This window comes from Rutidosis leptorrhynchoides, chromosome 3 (genome assembly GCF_046630445.1).
Source record: "Rutidosis leptorrhynchoides isolate AG116_Rl617_1_P2 chromosome 3, CSIRO_AGI_Rlap_v1, whole genome shotgun sequence".
NCBI classification, from domain to species: domain Eukaryota; kingdom Viridiplantae; phylum Streptophyta; class Magnoliopsida; order Asterales; family Asteraceae; genus Rutidosis; species Rutidosis leptorrhynchoides.
Window position 1 is genome coordinate 59,651,092 of NC_092335.1, and position 17,137 is coordinate 59,668,228.

Below are 17,137 nucleotides of genomic sequence, written 5' to 3' on the forward strand. Positions count from 1 at the left end.
TACGGAGAGTGACGAATTCCTCTGAAGTCACACCATCCTCATGGTGTATTCGCGCCACCATGGAAAGATATGTTCGTTAGCGGTTCCACAATTGCACATGGGCACTGGTTTGGCATTGGTGCAGGTTGTGTGGTGAAAACTGATGTTGTAGCTGATGGGACTTTCGGGAAAGCCAAACAGGGAAGTTGCACCATAAAGTTTCAGCTGGTTGTTCAACAACATGTGCCGAGGTGAAATGCTTGGAATGTGATATTCTAAGTGCTATACTCTTAATGGTGGAGTATCATAATTCTTGTTAAGAGTTATGTTGTCTGTGATGACAATGATTGTCGGTTTAGACAATGTTCGGTAAAGATGCAAGTTTTGTCTCTTGGGAGATAATGTCATCGGCATGAAGATGAGGATCTTGAAGTTGTCGTCGAGGAAGCATCTATATCGGTTATCCTTATAATGTTAAAATATGATTATCTTTTTCTATAAAAAAGGTGGAGATTTGTTGGTTTTATTTTTGATAGAAAAATTGATATGGTTACTTTGTGAAGGATGTTATCCCACATAGGTGGGAGGAGAAAGTTGGAGGTAGGTGACTTGGTTATAAAATGAGGGTTAAGTCTTCATTTCAATTTGCACCAATCAATACACTTTAAGTATTTGATTATTTCTTTCTTTCTTACCCTTGTTTGGGAGTTGTTTTAGTTAAATACTTTGGAGAGTGTAGTTGGCTTACGAGAGTTGTCTATGTCATTGTAACAATTTGTGATATAGTGTATTTTTCTCTTTGGAGGCCCGTGATTTTTCTCCTGTTTTGAAGTTTCCACGTTAAATTCTTGTGTTGTGGATTGTTCTTATTTCTTTACTATTATTGTTAGGCTAGGTGGTGGGAATTAGTGAGACCGTAATTTCCCAACAAAAAATACATTTGTTTTTCTCTAAATGTTCTTTTATTGTTTTTTAATTAACAATTTCCATTAAATTCAGGTGTAGTTTATTTAATTAATGCATACTACTTATAAAAAACATATGTCCCTTTTTTTTTTTTTTTTTTTGTATTATGAAGTTATATTAAAATATAAAAGAACAAATGATAAATAAATAGTAAAGTATTACATATGTGAGTCTTTTTAGGAAGGAAATAAAAGAAAATGAAAGGGAAATAAAAGAAAATGAAATGAAAAAGTAGGGAAATGAAAGAAAACTTATGATGATTAATAATGTTTTTGTTTAATATATTTACATGTAAAAATAAATGAATTAGAAAGATTTTCTATTTTAATATAACATACAATATTTATTATTATTCTTTATAAATAATTAAATCTCCCAACTTAAAAGTTTACCTTCACCTCTGCCTCTGCATGTTTTTTAATATTTACCTAGCAGCGTACATCATGACAAATACGAATAATTTGGTAGTTAAAGATGAACCATGAAATTTGTAACTTCTACACTTTTAGAAATGACTATTAAACATCACATGCCAAACATGAATAAGTTAGTATGTCAAATTGAGTTCACCAACATATCACACTATTACAAAAGTGAAAATATAATTTTAATTGTAGAAATAATAGCATGGAAGTAGCATCAAATTTTGTGGGTCGAAACTATTTGTCAGAGACGCTTAAAAAGCAGATAATTACATACAAGAGCTTAAGATTTTATTTAGCGAGCTTGAATCAACATCAAGTAATAACGTAATAGATCAGCTGCCATAAACAATAATCAAAAGGTTAAGGCGTTAAACAGCATTTGTTTCTCCCAGTCATTAAAAATATTTATTCATTTAATGGAGTAAAAGTTTATTAATTTTATCGATTCACGGTGAAAATTCACTTGTTTATGGTGAGTTATGATCTAATACTTCTAACTTTTAATACAACTACGTTTGTTTTATGACGCTTTTTAAAGAAGCTTTATATGCTTAAAAAGTATCGTCTAAGTTTGAACCGTGATAAGTTATGGTGTCACAATATTTTAGTATATATTTACGCTTATTGGTGTAAAAGTTATTATACTTTTTCACGCATATAATTGTTAATTAAGCAAAGAATATTTTAGTTAGTTATTGATTTTTATTTTTTGAAGTTTTTAAGTCTTATCAAGTTTTTGACTCTTTCGAGTGTTATTGAATTTTTCCATACACATTTATAATTTCACTTTTGCATTTCAGTTTTAAACTAGTGAAAAGACCCGTGAAATCACGGGTTTATATAAAAGACATTTAAAAAAAATAAGAAAAAATACTACAAGAATATGACTTTCATCACTTCAAACTCAAATATAATATCAAATGAAAATCTATTGTAATAGATTATAACTACTATCTCAACCTTTATATTTACATAATAACGACGCACAAATGACTCTCCCAACCTTTTCTTGTGATTTTTCTAAAAGTGTGAACTTGTAGCTCAATAAGCTTCGAGGACAGCTTCAAAATCTATTATTGATCATGTCACAAAGATATAGTTTAATGATAAAAGCATCCGTTGAACCCAGATTAAAAAAATAAAAATTTAGTAATTGTTTAATAATTGAATGAATTTGAAGATCACATACCTCAAAACTCATCTTGAGAGCAATATTTGGTATCTTCTTCTCATAACCAAACATAGTTCAGACTTCAACCTCCAAATCATTAATACAAACCCTGAAAATAAAATATAGAAAAGAAATCACAAAAACACATAACTAAAATCATTTCATATTCTTCTGGTCATTCAGTTCATAGTCTTCCGGTCTTTCAAGCATATAAAAGAAATCAAAAACCCACATAACTAAAAGGAATCTACTTTGAACATCAAATTCATCTTTGTAATTTGTATTATTTGCACAGCAAGCATGTAATGCATTTTGATGTTTTCTAAACATGACAAATTTCTGTACATGAACCCTTGAAAAGCAAAATTCAAAATCAAAACCTTCACATACACAAATAACAATAAATTTAGAAATAAGATAAGGAAGAGATATCTGTATAAAACTAACATAACGGACGAGGAATCAAAGTGATTCCAATTTCATCGTACATAACATGGTAATGAGTATACTTAAAATGAATTACCTGGCTGAACGTTATCAGGAGCTCCTGCAAGAAGAATTTGGTGTAATGCCACCCTCATTAGTGCGATGATCACAAGAAACTTCGGGCACCATTTGTCATGGAGAAACTTGCAAGCCTGTACTGCTTAAAACCGATATATGTATTCAAGCTTGTTGTAAATTAAGTTACAACAGTCAAAAAGTATGCAGGGTGTATGTTACATACTTTTACGGTAGTCAAAAGTTACCATACGTTCGAAGAATTTGAATTTTTAACTACATTATATTTATTTGACAGGTTAGAGTAAAATGGGCTAAACTCTAAACTGCCACCATTAATTAATACCCGATATTTTCGTATTTAATGTTTACCTATATAAAGAGGAACAATATTCATATTGCTGTGTCTTCAAGCTAAAGAGAATACTATAACCACTTCCACTGTTAGCATCTACAAATGATCAAATGACAAAACAATAATATAGATAATATAATTATTATACATCAAACCTCTACGACTAAATCAATTAGGGTTATCAGTGAAATTCGAACTATCTGAATAACAACAATCGAAATCAACAAAATGTTAGAAGAGCATATACCTAACTTGATATAATAATAGTCGGTTTTGTACGTTCTTTCCTGCAAGTTGACACGTCTCTATACATCTTAACTTTAAGAAGTTAAAGTTGAAAACTTTTTGTTTAAGTAGAAAGGTTTTGCAGCTCATTTAGCATATAGCTATTTGTTTTTAATAGAAACCTCGAAGCCAACGAAAAATCGTCAAAAAAAAAAAAAACAGACAACTATTATTGCTTTCACACAAAATCTCAAACTCTATGGAAACTAATCAGTCTTCAACCAGTTTATAATTCTATATCTAAACCTTCAAATCACGAATCAAGCTTATTCTCCTATTCAACCATTTAAATGGGTGGAACATGTTGAAAAGCCATTCTCTATCTATTATTTATACAACTTTGAAACTGTTATAGCCAGAATTTAAATGATTAGTGAATACTGTTTTATTATCGTTATTCAAAAACTGAGATTGATATTAGAAGTCGAGAGTTAATACTTTTGTGGTCAAGCTGACCCTTTCTTGTTATGCCCTGCACTAAAATTGCCCTGTTACATCAAGAACTTGTCTCTAGCATGAAAACTATAATGATGCAAAAAGTCAATACTAAAAGTAAGGATAAGAAATCAAGTATTACCTCATACCATACCAGTTTTCATATGGAACCCTATGATCATTTAAATGAGCATTTATATTTATACATTGCTCATTGTGTCTACCTTGTATAATGTGGGTCAACCAGATAGGTGAAAGATGTGCCTGAATCGATTAAAGACAACAAAGACAAGTCAATAAGACAATAAGAAAGCTACCAGCACAACCAAAAAAATGTTGAGAATGAGGTTGAGGACCTAAGGCTATCTATTTTGCAACTTACTGTGTTGAGTTTAACTTTAATGGGGTGAATTCAATATCAATGCTCCATTTATCACCAAAGTTGAAACTAACAGTTCCATCATATTCAAAACACATTGAAAACGTTTTCGTTTTGTGACGTTCGCTTAATAAAATGCTACGAACTGATATTTTCTCTAAAAATGGCCCAAATAACCACCGAAGTTCTGAACAACAATCGGTGATAACGAACTTTATATGGTATCCAGAACCATTTTCTCTTACAAAACACATGATAGTAGGCTAATTTAATTGCTAACCATAACCAGCCCAGATAAACCACTGTTAGTTCTCCAAAACCGCACACTTAAAAGCAAATGGTTCAAAATTGCAACCTACTACTCGTAGTTTTGTTCATATCTAATTATGGTAATTAGAGTCCAATTGAAAGATGAATATAATGATGTGTAATTATTAGTTTCCACTTGAAAGATGAATGTAATAAAAAACAAATTTGCTTTAAATAAGTATGATTACCTAGGGAACACATCCTTTAGAAGACCACAACTTGCACAATCATAATCATCATCAACACAACACTTTGGACCCGCCTTTGTGTTACATTTCTTGCAAGCATATCCAACCCAACCATCATCTTCAAAAAACCTGAATAAACTTTCCCTCGTATAACACACGTATGTGCCTATGTGCAGAAAGTGATATAAAACATATAAACGTTATTAAGCGGGCTAAAACTTTATGAATAAATGTCTTTAAATTAAATTCAGCAAAATATGTAATGAAGTGACATTGTACACATACCTCGGTAACGTCTGAACATCGTCTAGAGTATAAGTTGGTGGGTAACTGAAGTTTGCGGCAGTTGTTGACAAATGTTTTTCCAACTTAATATTAGCAAGCGGTGTGCTATCCATATCCTGACTTTTAACAATTGGTGAAAACCAATAGGTAATTCACATATGAGATTACATACTTGACAGATTACTATTATACTTTTGAAAAAAACATATTCTTATTACAAAAAGACACATTTGAACCGCTCAACCTATTCAACGTGTTATCATTTTTGATACATTTAAGTTTACCTATTTGACCATTTAGATGAAAAGCAAAAACCAAATTGACCACTTCATCAACTATTGGTTCAATGGGCCTACTTAATAAAAAATTGTCCATCATTGGTACAAATGGTTGTTCAAAAAACTGTAGAGCAAATTCTATGTTGCTAAATACTATTAACATAAATAAACCACTAATATATCAAGTAACATTATACCCTAAACTTTGCAGGTTTGTAACAAAAAATCTGAACAGAATGATCTCAAGATAAAGACTATATACTGCATTAATATAATGATAATTTTTTACCTAGAAAGTTTGTGATGTATGATCACCTGTTTGTGCAGTGAATTCATTTTGAAATATTTAAAACAAACATCCATTGTAATACTTATTCATGCATAGAATCAACCACAAGCAAACATACACACTTATGATTTAACATCATATAACATTAACAAAATGGCAGAATATTGATAAGTCGGAGTTTAAATATGCCGATTAAAAGATTGAGTAAAGTTAGTGCTGATCGGTTTAAGACACAACAACCCCAACATAGTTACGAAAAATAAATAAGAATATCACCTTATAACTTAAAAAGCTCATAAGATCGTATAGTGATACGGTGTTGTTGAACCCTTCATAACACAGGCATTATGATATCTCATCCAATGGATAGCACTCTCTGTTACATATGAACCTAACTGATGGTTCAGTTCACAACAACCCGAAAATAGTAATCGTACTATAAACGATTAAGAACAAATAAGTCTTATAAACATTAAGAACAAATGCTTTAAACGATACGGGTTAAAACACGTACTTGAGATACGATTCCAGCAAACACATATATGGTCAACAAGTTAGCATAATGATAGTTATCACACTTTTATTCAGCTTTCAGATAGTGTACTAATAGCAGTTACGAATGATCACTAAATAAGTAAATCATCTTCCATATATGATTCTATGATGTGATCCATTCATAGAGTGTGTTCCTATAACACAAAATTAATGAACCCTTATATATGCAAGTAATATTTTCTCATCTATAAGCAATAAACTGAAGATCAAAACATATAATCAAAATGGATTGAGAACAGGGCAGTTAGATTTTTACCGAGTTGCAGACCATCGGAATTAAACGAACGACGTGGGAGTAGTATTCCAAACTGGACATCGAAACTAAGAACCCTAATAAGTAATACGTAGTAATTGTAATTCACGACAAAAATATAAACACGGGTTTGCGTTTTTGTTTATTATTATTTTTTTAATTTATTTAATTAATGTTAATGACATCGTCAACATGGCTTAGATTTTTTTTCTTTTTATTTTTGATTTTTTTAACGAAGGAGAAAAGCTTATTTATGATGTCATCATTTTAGAATTTTAATAGAAACTATAGATAGATAGATATAGATTAGGGAGGTGATATTTCCAAATATGATTTTGATAGATCCACACATATATGTTGGTACTTTCCAGTTATACCCTCCGATAATTTGAAATGAAAAATTTATATAACACATCATTAAGGGTAATTTAGTGAATCTGTGTGGATCTATCAAAAATAAGTTTGGAAATATCAATTCCCTATAGATTAGCATTTCAATATTTAGTTTTCTTATTCACGTTTATATTTTCAATTTCGCGTTTCATTTTTCACTTTTTCATTTATGTTTTTAGTTTCGTGTTTCAGTTTTCGGATTCACATTTCAGTTTCCAGTTTCTCGATTTCCAGTTTTCAGTTTCAAATTCCAAATTTCACTTTCCATATATGCGTTTGAGTTTTCATATTCGCATTTTAATTTTCAGTTGCGTATTTTAGCTTTTACTTTCTGTTTCGTATTTCAGTTTTGTGAAACGAATACCTGAAACGTACAACTAAAAACTAAAAGGCTTAACCAAAAATAAAATGTAAACGCGTAATTGAAAAGCAAAATAAATTTGCAAAACTGAAAACTGGAAGCTGCATAAAAAAGGATTTGAAAACTGAAATCTAAATCTGAAAACTGAAAGGTGAATCTAAAAACTGCAACACGAAAATGAAAATATATATATATATATATATATATATATATATATATATATATAGGGGCCGGATCAATGGGGAAGTAATCAATCGAGGGGAAGCGGGGGGAAGCAATTTTTTTTTCCCGGCATCAAGATCACACGAAAATATGAACATTTATAAGAGACACTTCGTGATAATGTTATTATTTAGGCGGGAAAACGATCGACAAAAATAACATTCAAGATAATGTTCGTGAAGAATATGAACGTTTTTTTTTCATGTTTTGTGAAGTAAAATTTAGCCCGATTTAGAGTTTAGGGTTTAGGGTTTTGGGTTTGGTGTTTTGGGTTTACTCCATAAACCCAAAACACCAAACCCTAAACCCTAAACCCTAAACTCTAAACCGTTCGTGTTAAAAACTCAATCTAAATCCTAAGTCTAAACCCTAAATCTAAACCCTAAACCCTAAATTTCTAAACCCTAATATCTAAACCCTATAAACCCTAATATCTAAACCCCAATAGCTAAAACCTCAACATACGCTCGAAAAACAAGATAATTGTTATATATTACTTCTTCGAGCGTTTTCCCGCCAAAATAAAAACATTTATCACAAAGTGTCTCTACTAAATGTTCATATTTTCATCTCAGGCGTCAGAGGGGTCCCGTCAGACGCGCTGGCGTCGGGTGACGCCCTCTGACGCCTATAGTGGGGCGTCAAGCGTAACGAAAATTGGGCGTCAGTGAGATTTGAAACGAATGGTGCCAGACGCGTCAGGGGTACGTGGCGTTTTTTGATTGGTCGGTTCCACCCAACGGATCCTTTGACCGTTTGGGGGTTTTTTTTTTTTTTTATTCCGAATTTATCACATATTCAATCAATTTTATCTTCATCTTCCACCAAACACTCATCTTCTTCACAACCAATTCCTCTATCTCTCAAACTTCAAGTTTTTTTTTTTTTTTTTAAATCACTATGTCGAATCCGAATCAAAGACCACCATACCCGAACCAAAGACCGAACGAGTACGTTTCTTACACGGATATGTTGAGGTACGGATCGTACATAGGTCAAGGTTCATCACACCCGAGCCATCTACAACAAATACCAATTGTTTTGCCCGAACATCGTCCTTTGACACCCGAAGAACAACATCAAGTTTGGTTGCAACAAAACTCGCTTTTTGAACAAGCCCGCAATTTCGGAACTCCGCCTCCGATCACTCCGCGTCCGGAATCTCCCCGTCCCGAAACTCCGCGTCCGGATAGTCTGGTGACTCAAGTCGATTCGGTGCCGGAAACGCAACAACGGAAACATAAAAAAAGGTATAATTTCCTTTTTTTTCTTTCTTTTGTTCGGTATATGTACATGTATATATTTGTATGAATTTTTTTTTTCGGTATATCTATATGTATATATTTGTAGTAGTTTTTTTTTTTTTTTTTGTTCGATATATGTATATGTATATGTATATGTTTGTATGATATTTTTTTTTTTGGTTATATGTTTATAGTTGTAGTAGTTTTTTTTTTTTTTTTTTTTTTTTTTTTTTTTTGGTTCGATATATGTATATGTATATGTTTGTATGATAAATTTTTTTTTGGATATATGTATATAGTTGCAGTAGTTTTTTTTTTTGTTCGGTATATGTATATGTATATGTTTGTATGATAATTTTTTTTATTTCGTTATATGTATATATTTGTAGAATATTTTGTATATATAAAGTTCGGATATAGTTCGAATATAGTTTGATTTGTGTATATAGTTCGGATATATTCTGTTCGGATTTAGAATAGTTTGATATGTAGTTTGATTTAGAATATTTTGTATATAGTTTGATTTGTGTATGTTTGATTAAGAATATTTTGTATATAGTTTGATTTAGAATAGATTGATATGTGTAAAGAATATTTATGTGTATATATAATTTGATTATTTATGTTATATGTAGGTACCGAACTAGTTCCGATTCAAAAAAAATGTACACTATGGACTACCAAAGAAGAAGAGTGGTTGGCGCAATGTTGGATCGATTCTTCTCAAGATTCCCGAAAGGGAAATTCGCAAAAGTATGAATCGTTGTGGGGTACGGTTTATAAGAAGTTCAATAACAACAAGCACGGATGGTCTAGAGGCGATGACCAATTGTCCTCTAAATGGAGAAATATCAACAAAAATTGTGAAGAGTTTAATGCCGCTTACAACGAAGCCCTACGAAATAGGAGGAACGGAGAAAGTGACCTCGATGTTGAGAATAGAGCCCATGAAATCTATATACTAAATAGCAAAGGGAAAAGGTTTAATATGATGGATGCTTGGCGGTTTTTGAAAGATAAGCCGAAGTGGTACGTTCCCGGCACGCGTAGTCATGTTTCTTTAGATGCCGACGATGAAGATTTTGATGTTCCACTTTCTCAAAACGATCTTTTTGAGAATGATCCTTTTCCAAGGCCAATGGGGCGAGAACGGGCAAAAAAGAAGGCTCGATCAACAAGTACTACCGACACCGACAAAACTCGCTCTTCAACTCGATCATCAAAAGCGGATGAGGCTTTGGAAGCTATTTCAAAGCATAAGGAAGCGAGAGCATCGGGTATAGAACACGCGAAACAGGAAGCAACACTCCAAACCGCGTTTCAATGAGCTAGCATTTTAGCCATCAACCCCTCGGCAATCGATGACCAAGTCCGAAAACAAATTATTGAAGGTCTTCAAACAGTGTTCCTCGACAAATATAGCTACTTGCTCCAACCAACGCCACCACCTCAAAACAACGACTCATCCGAAGATTAGTTTTTTAGTATTTTAGTATCGAATAATTATTATTTTTTTCCGTATTGTGTATTTTTTTTAACCAAATGTATGTTTTTAAGTTTATGTTTAAAATATTTTAGTTTTTATTTAATAATGTTTTAAATTTAAATTGTATAAAACTGGTGGGACCTATTTGACACAGGAGGGCCGTCAGGGTTATTTTGGTGTCAAAGGGTGACACTGCCACGTCACAGGCAGATTAAAAGTGAATAATCTGCCTGTGACGTCACAGACGGGGTTAAAATTGGTCTAATATTCGTGAACAAAGTTTTTTCAAAAAACGAAAAAAAAAAAAAAAAAGTTTTTGTTTTCCCCCGCTTCCCCCGATTGGTTACTTCACTCTTGATCCCACCCCATATATATATATATATATATATATATATATATATATATATATATATATATATATATATATATATATATATATAGGGGTGACGTGAAACTGAAATGCAAACTGGAAATTGAAAAGTGGAACGCGAGATTAAAAAGTACAGTAAATTGTGAAAGTGAAGCTTAATTTATGTTTAGCAAATAAGGTAGACAGCAGAAGTAAGAGTATTAAACACGTCATAGAAAATGAAATGTTTTAAAGGATTAACAAGTTATTAAGTTTTTGATCGTTTTAGTTTTGTAACAAAATGAGTCTTGAAAAAGCAAATAACGCTCTACTAATACCAATGTAATTAAAATTATTCTATTAAAATCAGCCAATCCAATTAGTAAAAATATACTCACAATTTTTAAACATTTTCTCCCACCCCTTTTGCATTTTTAAACCAAAGACACCCAAATATCTCAAAAACCAAACCAAACCACCTTTTGACAACATGTTCTTCCTGTTATCATCATCTAGGTTGCCGTTGAGGAAATGAGTGTATTGACCTTAACGACTTTTTCTTTTTAGACGACGCAGCCGCCGGTTTAACCATCGATGATGACGATGGACTCCGGCTAAAACACATTGTCTGAGATAGGTTAACCATGTCCACCATTGATGGTGTTTGATAAGTCAGTATCTGGCTCGTCATCTCCGTCGAGTCACCTCTAGCCGTGGCTCGCTGCCATGAGTGTGAACTCAATCCCGACAACACGTAAGCCCTCCCAGAAGACTCGTACACTCTACGACTCGCCATTCTCTCTTTCATTTCACTTAACTCAGCAACCAAACCTACACACAACTGGTCCCCACAACGTGCTGATACCGATTCCTCCAACTTTTTCCGGCAACCGTCAAGCACCGTTGTTGCCGCCGTAAGATCACCACGTTCCGCTGCACCTCGCGCTTCAGCTATCGCACTAGCGGCTCTTAGCCTGTTTCTCTGTCGGTCAACTTCAACAGATACTGTTTCTTCGCCTGCAGTTGTTTCAGGCCTACCGATGATGACATCATCCTTTCCACCAACGGTCACCGTCGTTTTTTTAACGGGATCCTTGTAGATTATCTTGAATTTAACTAACGACATCTCGTTACACGAATCGTCAACCGGAATATCAATTGCTACAAGAAAATCTCTTTCTTCATCAGCATATAAATCACCAACTTCAATTAAACCTGATCTTTTATTTGCACCCATTACAACTTTATAGCTCCCGGCTTTAATCGACTTAACTTTTAACGAGGGATGAACACACTCGACTTCAACACGTAATTCTTGAACCACGACGCTCAAAAGCCCTCCGATACACTGAGCAAAAGCATCTTGTATCACATTTTCAGCTTCGATAAACGAAAACATCCCTCCAGTTTGTTCTGAGATAAAATGCATCGCACACGCATCATGATCGATACCGAACCCAAACGTGTGAATCGGTATGTTACAATCGGGCAAAAGAATATGGTAATCAGTTTTTAGTCCTTTTTGTCTAGGACTTAAGCTCGTGTACGTGTCCTGCCCGTCTGATAATAATATCATACTGCTAACCGGATTTTTAAACTTGCGATCAGTCATTACTTTGGCTCCCTTTTTAAGAGCTTCGGATATATTCGTCCCCCCGTTAGCAACCAATGAGTTAATCATCTGTAAAGATTCTTGTTTCCCGGTTTCAGTCATACGACGAAGCGGGAAAAGGCGACGAGCTGAAGAAGAGAACGATACAACCGATAATCGGTCTAATGGGCCAAGATTTTGTACCACAAAACCCATAGCTTGTTTTAGTAATGCAATCTTTGTACCTGTCATGCTACCACTGATATCGAGTACGGTCACAAGATCTAATGGTACACGTGCGTTTTGATTTCCTTTGGTGACGGGCGCCTTAATATTGATTAAGATGCCAAAATCTTTAAAGGATGAGGATCTTGCAACTGAAGAAATTTCAGGGTACGTTCTCATTTCGATTGTTCCATTAGAATCGGGATTAGCAGAACAATTTTCTTCGGTTTTCGGGTTGATAAGCTCGTCGTCATCAAAGATAGGAGGCTCGGGGGCTTGAAATAGTAAAGGAACGTTGCGATCGGACCGCGTTTGTTGTGGAGGCATGTATTGTTGTAACATCCATGGATCATGGTCGGATCTTGAACTTGAATTGATACTTGATTTCACACGAGATGAAGTGGATTTTTCTAAAGGGATTTGTTTCCATCTTGCACGACAAACAGGACAGACTTGATTTCCATGTTTTATGTTTGATGTAATGCAATGAAAATGGAAAGAATGTGAGCATTCTGCAGTGAAGATAGCCTGACCATTGATGGATTTCATTGTTGTCAAGCATATTGCACAAATTCGCTGCGATACAAATAAAATAACTTGATCAGAAAACAAAAAGTTTGAAATGTGTATATACTGATATATAATATGGCATATTGTTATAAATCATACAAAAATTTAGACTTTTTTTTAAGTAAAGATCATTCTTGAACTGTTGTTCCAAAGATAAAGGTTCCAAGGCAGTAAAGAAAAGCATATGCAGCATATAGTCAAAAGCAAACACACATATAAAAAGAATTAGAACTCAATAAGAATAAGCTAAAGATTTTCAACTGTTTTCAAAGCTAAACTTACTTTAATCAATCTAATGCTCCATAAGTAAAGTCCAAAAGTGTTTATTCAACTATGAACAAAAAAAAAAGAGAAGGTTTAATGTGTAAAAAGTGAAGGTGTTGACCATACAAAGCACTTAACCTTCAACAAGCAGCAGTATAAAAGTAATAAAAAGGTCATATAGTAAACTATTCAGAAACATAACTTTATTCATCATGTTACAAGAATCAATTCTCAAGTCTCAATTCTTAAATAATATTAACTTTTTAATAAACAATATTACAAATTACAGTACTACAAATAGTCAAATACTAATGTCACTTCAAGGCTTCAACACAACACATGATTCTTGAAACACATGATTCTTAAAGCTAGTCAGAGTTGAAAATTAGATGACAATAAATTAACCCATCACTATCTCCATCCCCACCACTAATATTGTATGTCTATACACCCATGATACATCATCATCACCATTACCAGCCACTAGCAATTTATCTCTTAATTACATATCTATCTACATTACATTACTAAATTACTAAAACTAATTCAATTACACGCAATACTTTCACTAGTTGACTATAATCATATTTTTACTTTTTACCTCACAAATTAACACTGTTTACTGTAACAGAAATATATACCATAGTTATATAAAGTTTGCTAATATTAGCGAATTTTTATTAAAAAAATAACATAATCGCATACAAGTGCATATATATGTGTATACTATGTGATATACAGTATATAACAATAATAAGCTAGGGCAAAATATACGATATATATTAATACCTTAGAGGACGATTTAATGCCGTATTTTGAAATCTGGAGACCAGAAGAAGATGGAGTGGGAGTAGTAGGCATCCGGTGCCGGACATCTGAGCTCCGGGAACGAGATGACGGCGTTGGCGAGTGAAGCGAATCATCGTCGTCGATGGTTTTAGGGAGATAAAGACATGTATTTAGCCCTAGGGCAATTTTCACCTTCTTCCATGTGCTATCACCGCCCATAATTTTGAAGAATGTAATGAATCAATTAAGATTCAATATATAGAGATTGTAATTAAGAAAATTGGGAATTTTGTTGATAGATCTTAGGTAAAGCAACATTATTCAAGAATTTTGTTCGGTGAATATACGTTGATTTCACCATTTCCCCAATTTTATTTGATCTCGAGGTTAGGGTTTCTGGACGTTAATCGATAGCATATTGCTCCGTAATATAATTATAATTATGCGGAGTAATATATAAACAGAGAGATAAGAGATATAGAATAGGAGGTGAGGGGCGAAGTTGTCATATCAGCTTAATTAGAGAATGGATTCCAAATAAATGAAATAATATAATATCCAAAAAGGATCAAACTATGATTACTATCTATATTTATGTATTTAAATAATACGTAGTATATTATCTATATTTATGTATTTAAATAATATGTATTTAAATAAATATACGTAGTATTGGCCATTGGGTAAGGATTTTAGCTAAGATCGAGAGTAGTAGGTGGGAATATTGGGTAGGATTTTGCGGCTTGGGGTTTGACTTATCGATTGATTATTAAGTAGAGAGATTTTGTTGACAAGCGTGAAATAATATTAAGTTTACGGAATATTTATTTATTATTCTGCCAGATTTGTTTGTTTTTGATGAAGAAAAAACTTAACTTATGTAACCAAATAAATTTCATAATAAATAAATAAAGAAACCCGTCAAAAATACATACAACAAAACAAACGATTCTGACAAACCTCATAACTAGAGAGCGAACAAACACAAAAACCATCCTATCTACCTGATTTGTTAAAAATCTATCATGAATGTCATTTATTAACCATCACTATAATTCGGTGGTACTATAATTCGATTTTTTCTTTTAAGAAGTTTGAGTTTCAAATATTGGGATGTTAAAAAGATGGAGTTGTAATCACTTGCATCCATAAATTTGCTTGAAAACAAAGGGACCAATGAGAACGCGATATGTGGCGCGAAAATCACATGTGATTGGGAAAAAAAAATCGAAAATTTCTTTTTTATAAATTTTTTTTTTTCAAATTTTTTTTCCCGAAAATTTTTTTCCGAATTTTTTTTTTTCAAAAATCATATGTGATTATGCATGTCAATCACATGTGATTGTAAACCCAATCACATGTGATTATGCATGGCAAATCCAATCACATGTGATTGTACAGGTAAATCACATGTGATTGTAAAAAAAAAAAAAAAATTTAAATTTATTTTTTTTTTTATTTCGAAAAAAATGTAAACATTTTTTTTCAAAAAAAAAATTTTTGAATTTTTTTTTTCAATCACATGTGATTTTCGCTACACGTGTCGCGCTCTCATTGGTCCCTTGAATCTCAACTTAATTTATGGACTCAAATGAATATTCCTCTAAAAAGATGGTTTGAAACAGTGGCGAAGCTAGAAAATTACTACAGTGGTGGCACAAAATAATAGTTTTGGTTGTATCTAAGGCAAAAAGTAATATTTGTTAAAATAACAAAATTCAATATCATTAGCTTATATGAATGATCAATTAACATATCATGTAAATATATGAATAATAGATAATGATTTATTTTATTAGTGGATATTATTTATAATTATTTTAGTTATTTATATATATACTAATTAGCGTAAAAATACTTGCAATCTCATTGGCTAGCACTACCTCCAATCACTGTTATACTGTAGCAGGCTTTTTTTTTCCCTCTGCACCGCTCATTCACCTTCTCATATCTACACAGCCCTTCCAGAGCTTTCTGCCCAAAAAAAAACCCTAGCATCATCGTCCTGTATCTATCCTTTCTGCTACCACCTTCATCACTGCCTCTTTTACTATTTGATTCCAAGTGTCCTCTCCTCTCAATCAGCGTTCCTCTTTATTCAATTTAGTTTTTTTGGGATTTTCTGTAAGACCCGAATAATCACTGTACATGTGACGATCGCTCCAAATTCATATGGACGAACACGTCATTCATCGATTTCATAGCGAGGTATTTGACCTCTATATGATACGTTTTGTAAACATTGCATTCTTTTGAAAAGGCACACCATAAATGAATATTTAAATCAAAGGTTTTCGACATCTGGTGATTTCTACATATTGACAATCACCGTAAATAATAGTTTACAATAGTACTTCCGTTGACAATGCAGTCAAAATAAGATACATGGTGATGATTTGGTGAATGCAATGTTTCCTTGAAAAATATGTCATGTAAGACTCCATGCACATAGCTTGTCTAACATATAAGCAAACAGCGGAAGACTTCTAGGGAACCTGCGAATAAACATGCTAACAAGTGTCAACACAAAGGTTGGTGAGTTCATAGTTTTAATATTGCGCATAATCTGTACATAAAGGTGGATCACAAGATTTCAGTTGTTTCATCCAGAAACGTTTATCAAAATATTCTACGAAATTGAGCACCATGGTAACTAAACTTAACATATATATAATTTATACCCTTTGTATAATCATCTTAATAATACACGCAAACCAACGTGTACGCTTCTCAAATAGCATACGTCCGTTAAAAGGCTAGTGCTCTAGCTCGGACGGGGATATCAAGCCCTATGGATCCATATACTACTACTCGCGCCCACCAGTTCTTATAACCGGCAGTTACTAGTTACCAAAGCTAAGGGATTTTCGGTTCAAACTCGGTGTAGAATTTAGTATGTACTTGTATCCATTGCGTTTAAAAATAAAGTGCATGTATTCTCAGCCCAAAAATATAGATTGCAAAAGCAATTAAAAAGGGAGAAAATGAAA

General features: G+C 32.8%; 1 protein-coding gene across 1 annotated transcript; it reads right to left on the reverse strand.

The window, feature by feature from the left end:
* Nucleotides 1-11,003: 11,003 nt before the first annotated feature.
* Nucleotides 11,004-14,712, reverse strand: LOC139896184 (E3 ubiquitin-protein ligase WAV3-like). Its single transcript, XM_071878781.1, has 2 exons — nucleotides 14,148-14,712; nucleotides 11,004-13,100 (listed from the first exon to the last, which is right to left on the reverse strand). The coding sequence occupies exons 1-2, from the start codon at nucleotides 14,364-14,366 to the stop codon at nucleotides 11,217-11,219; spliced, it is 2,103 nt and encodes a 700-aa protein (XP_071734882.1). The 5' UTR covers nucleotides 14,367-14,712; the 3' UTR covers nucleotides 11,004-11,216.
* Between the last annotated feature and the right edge of the window lie 2,425 nt (nucleotides 14,713-17,137).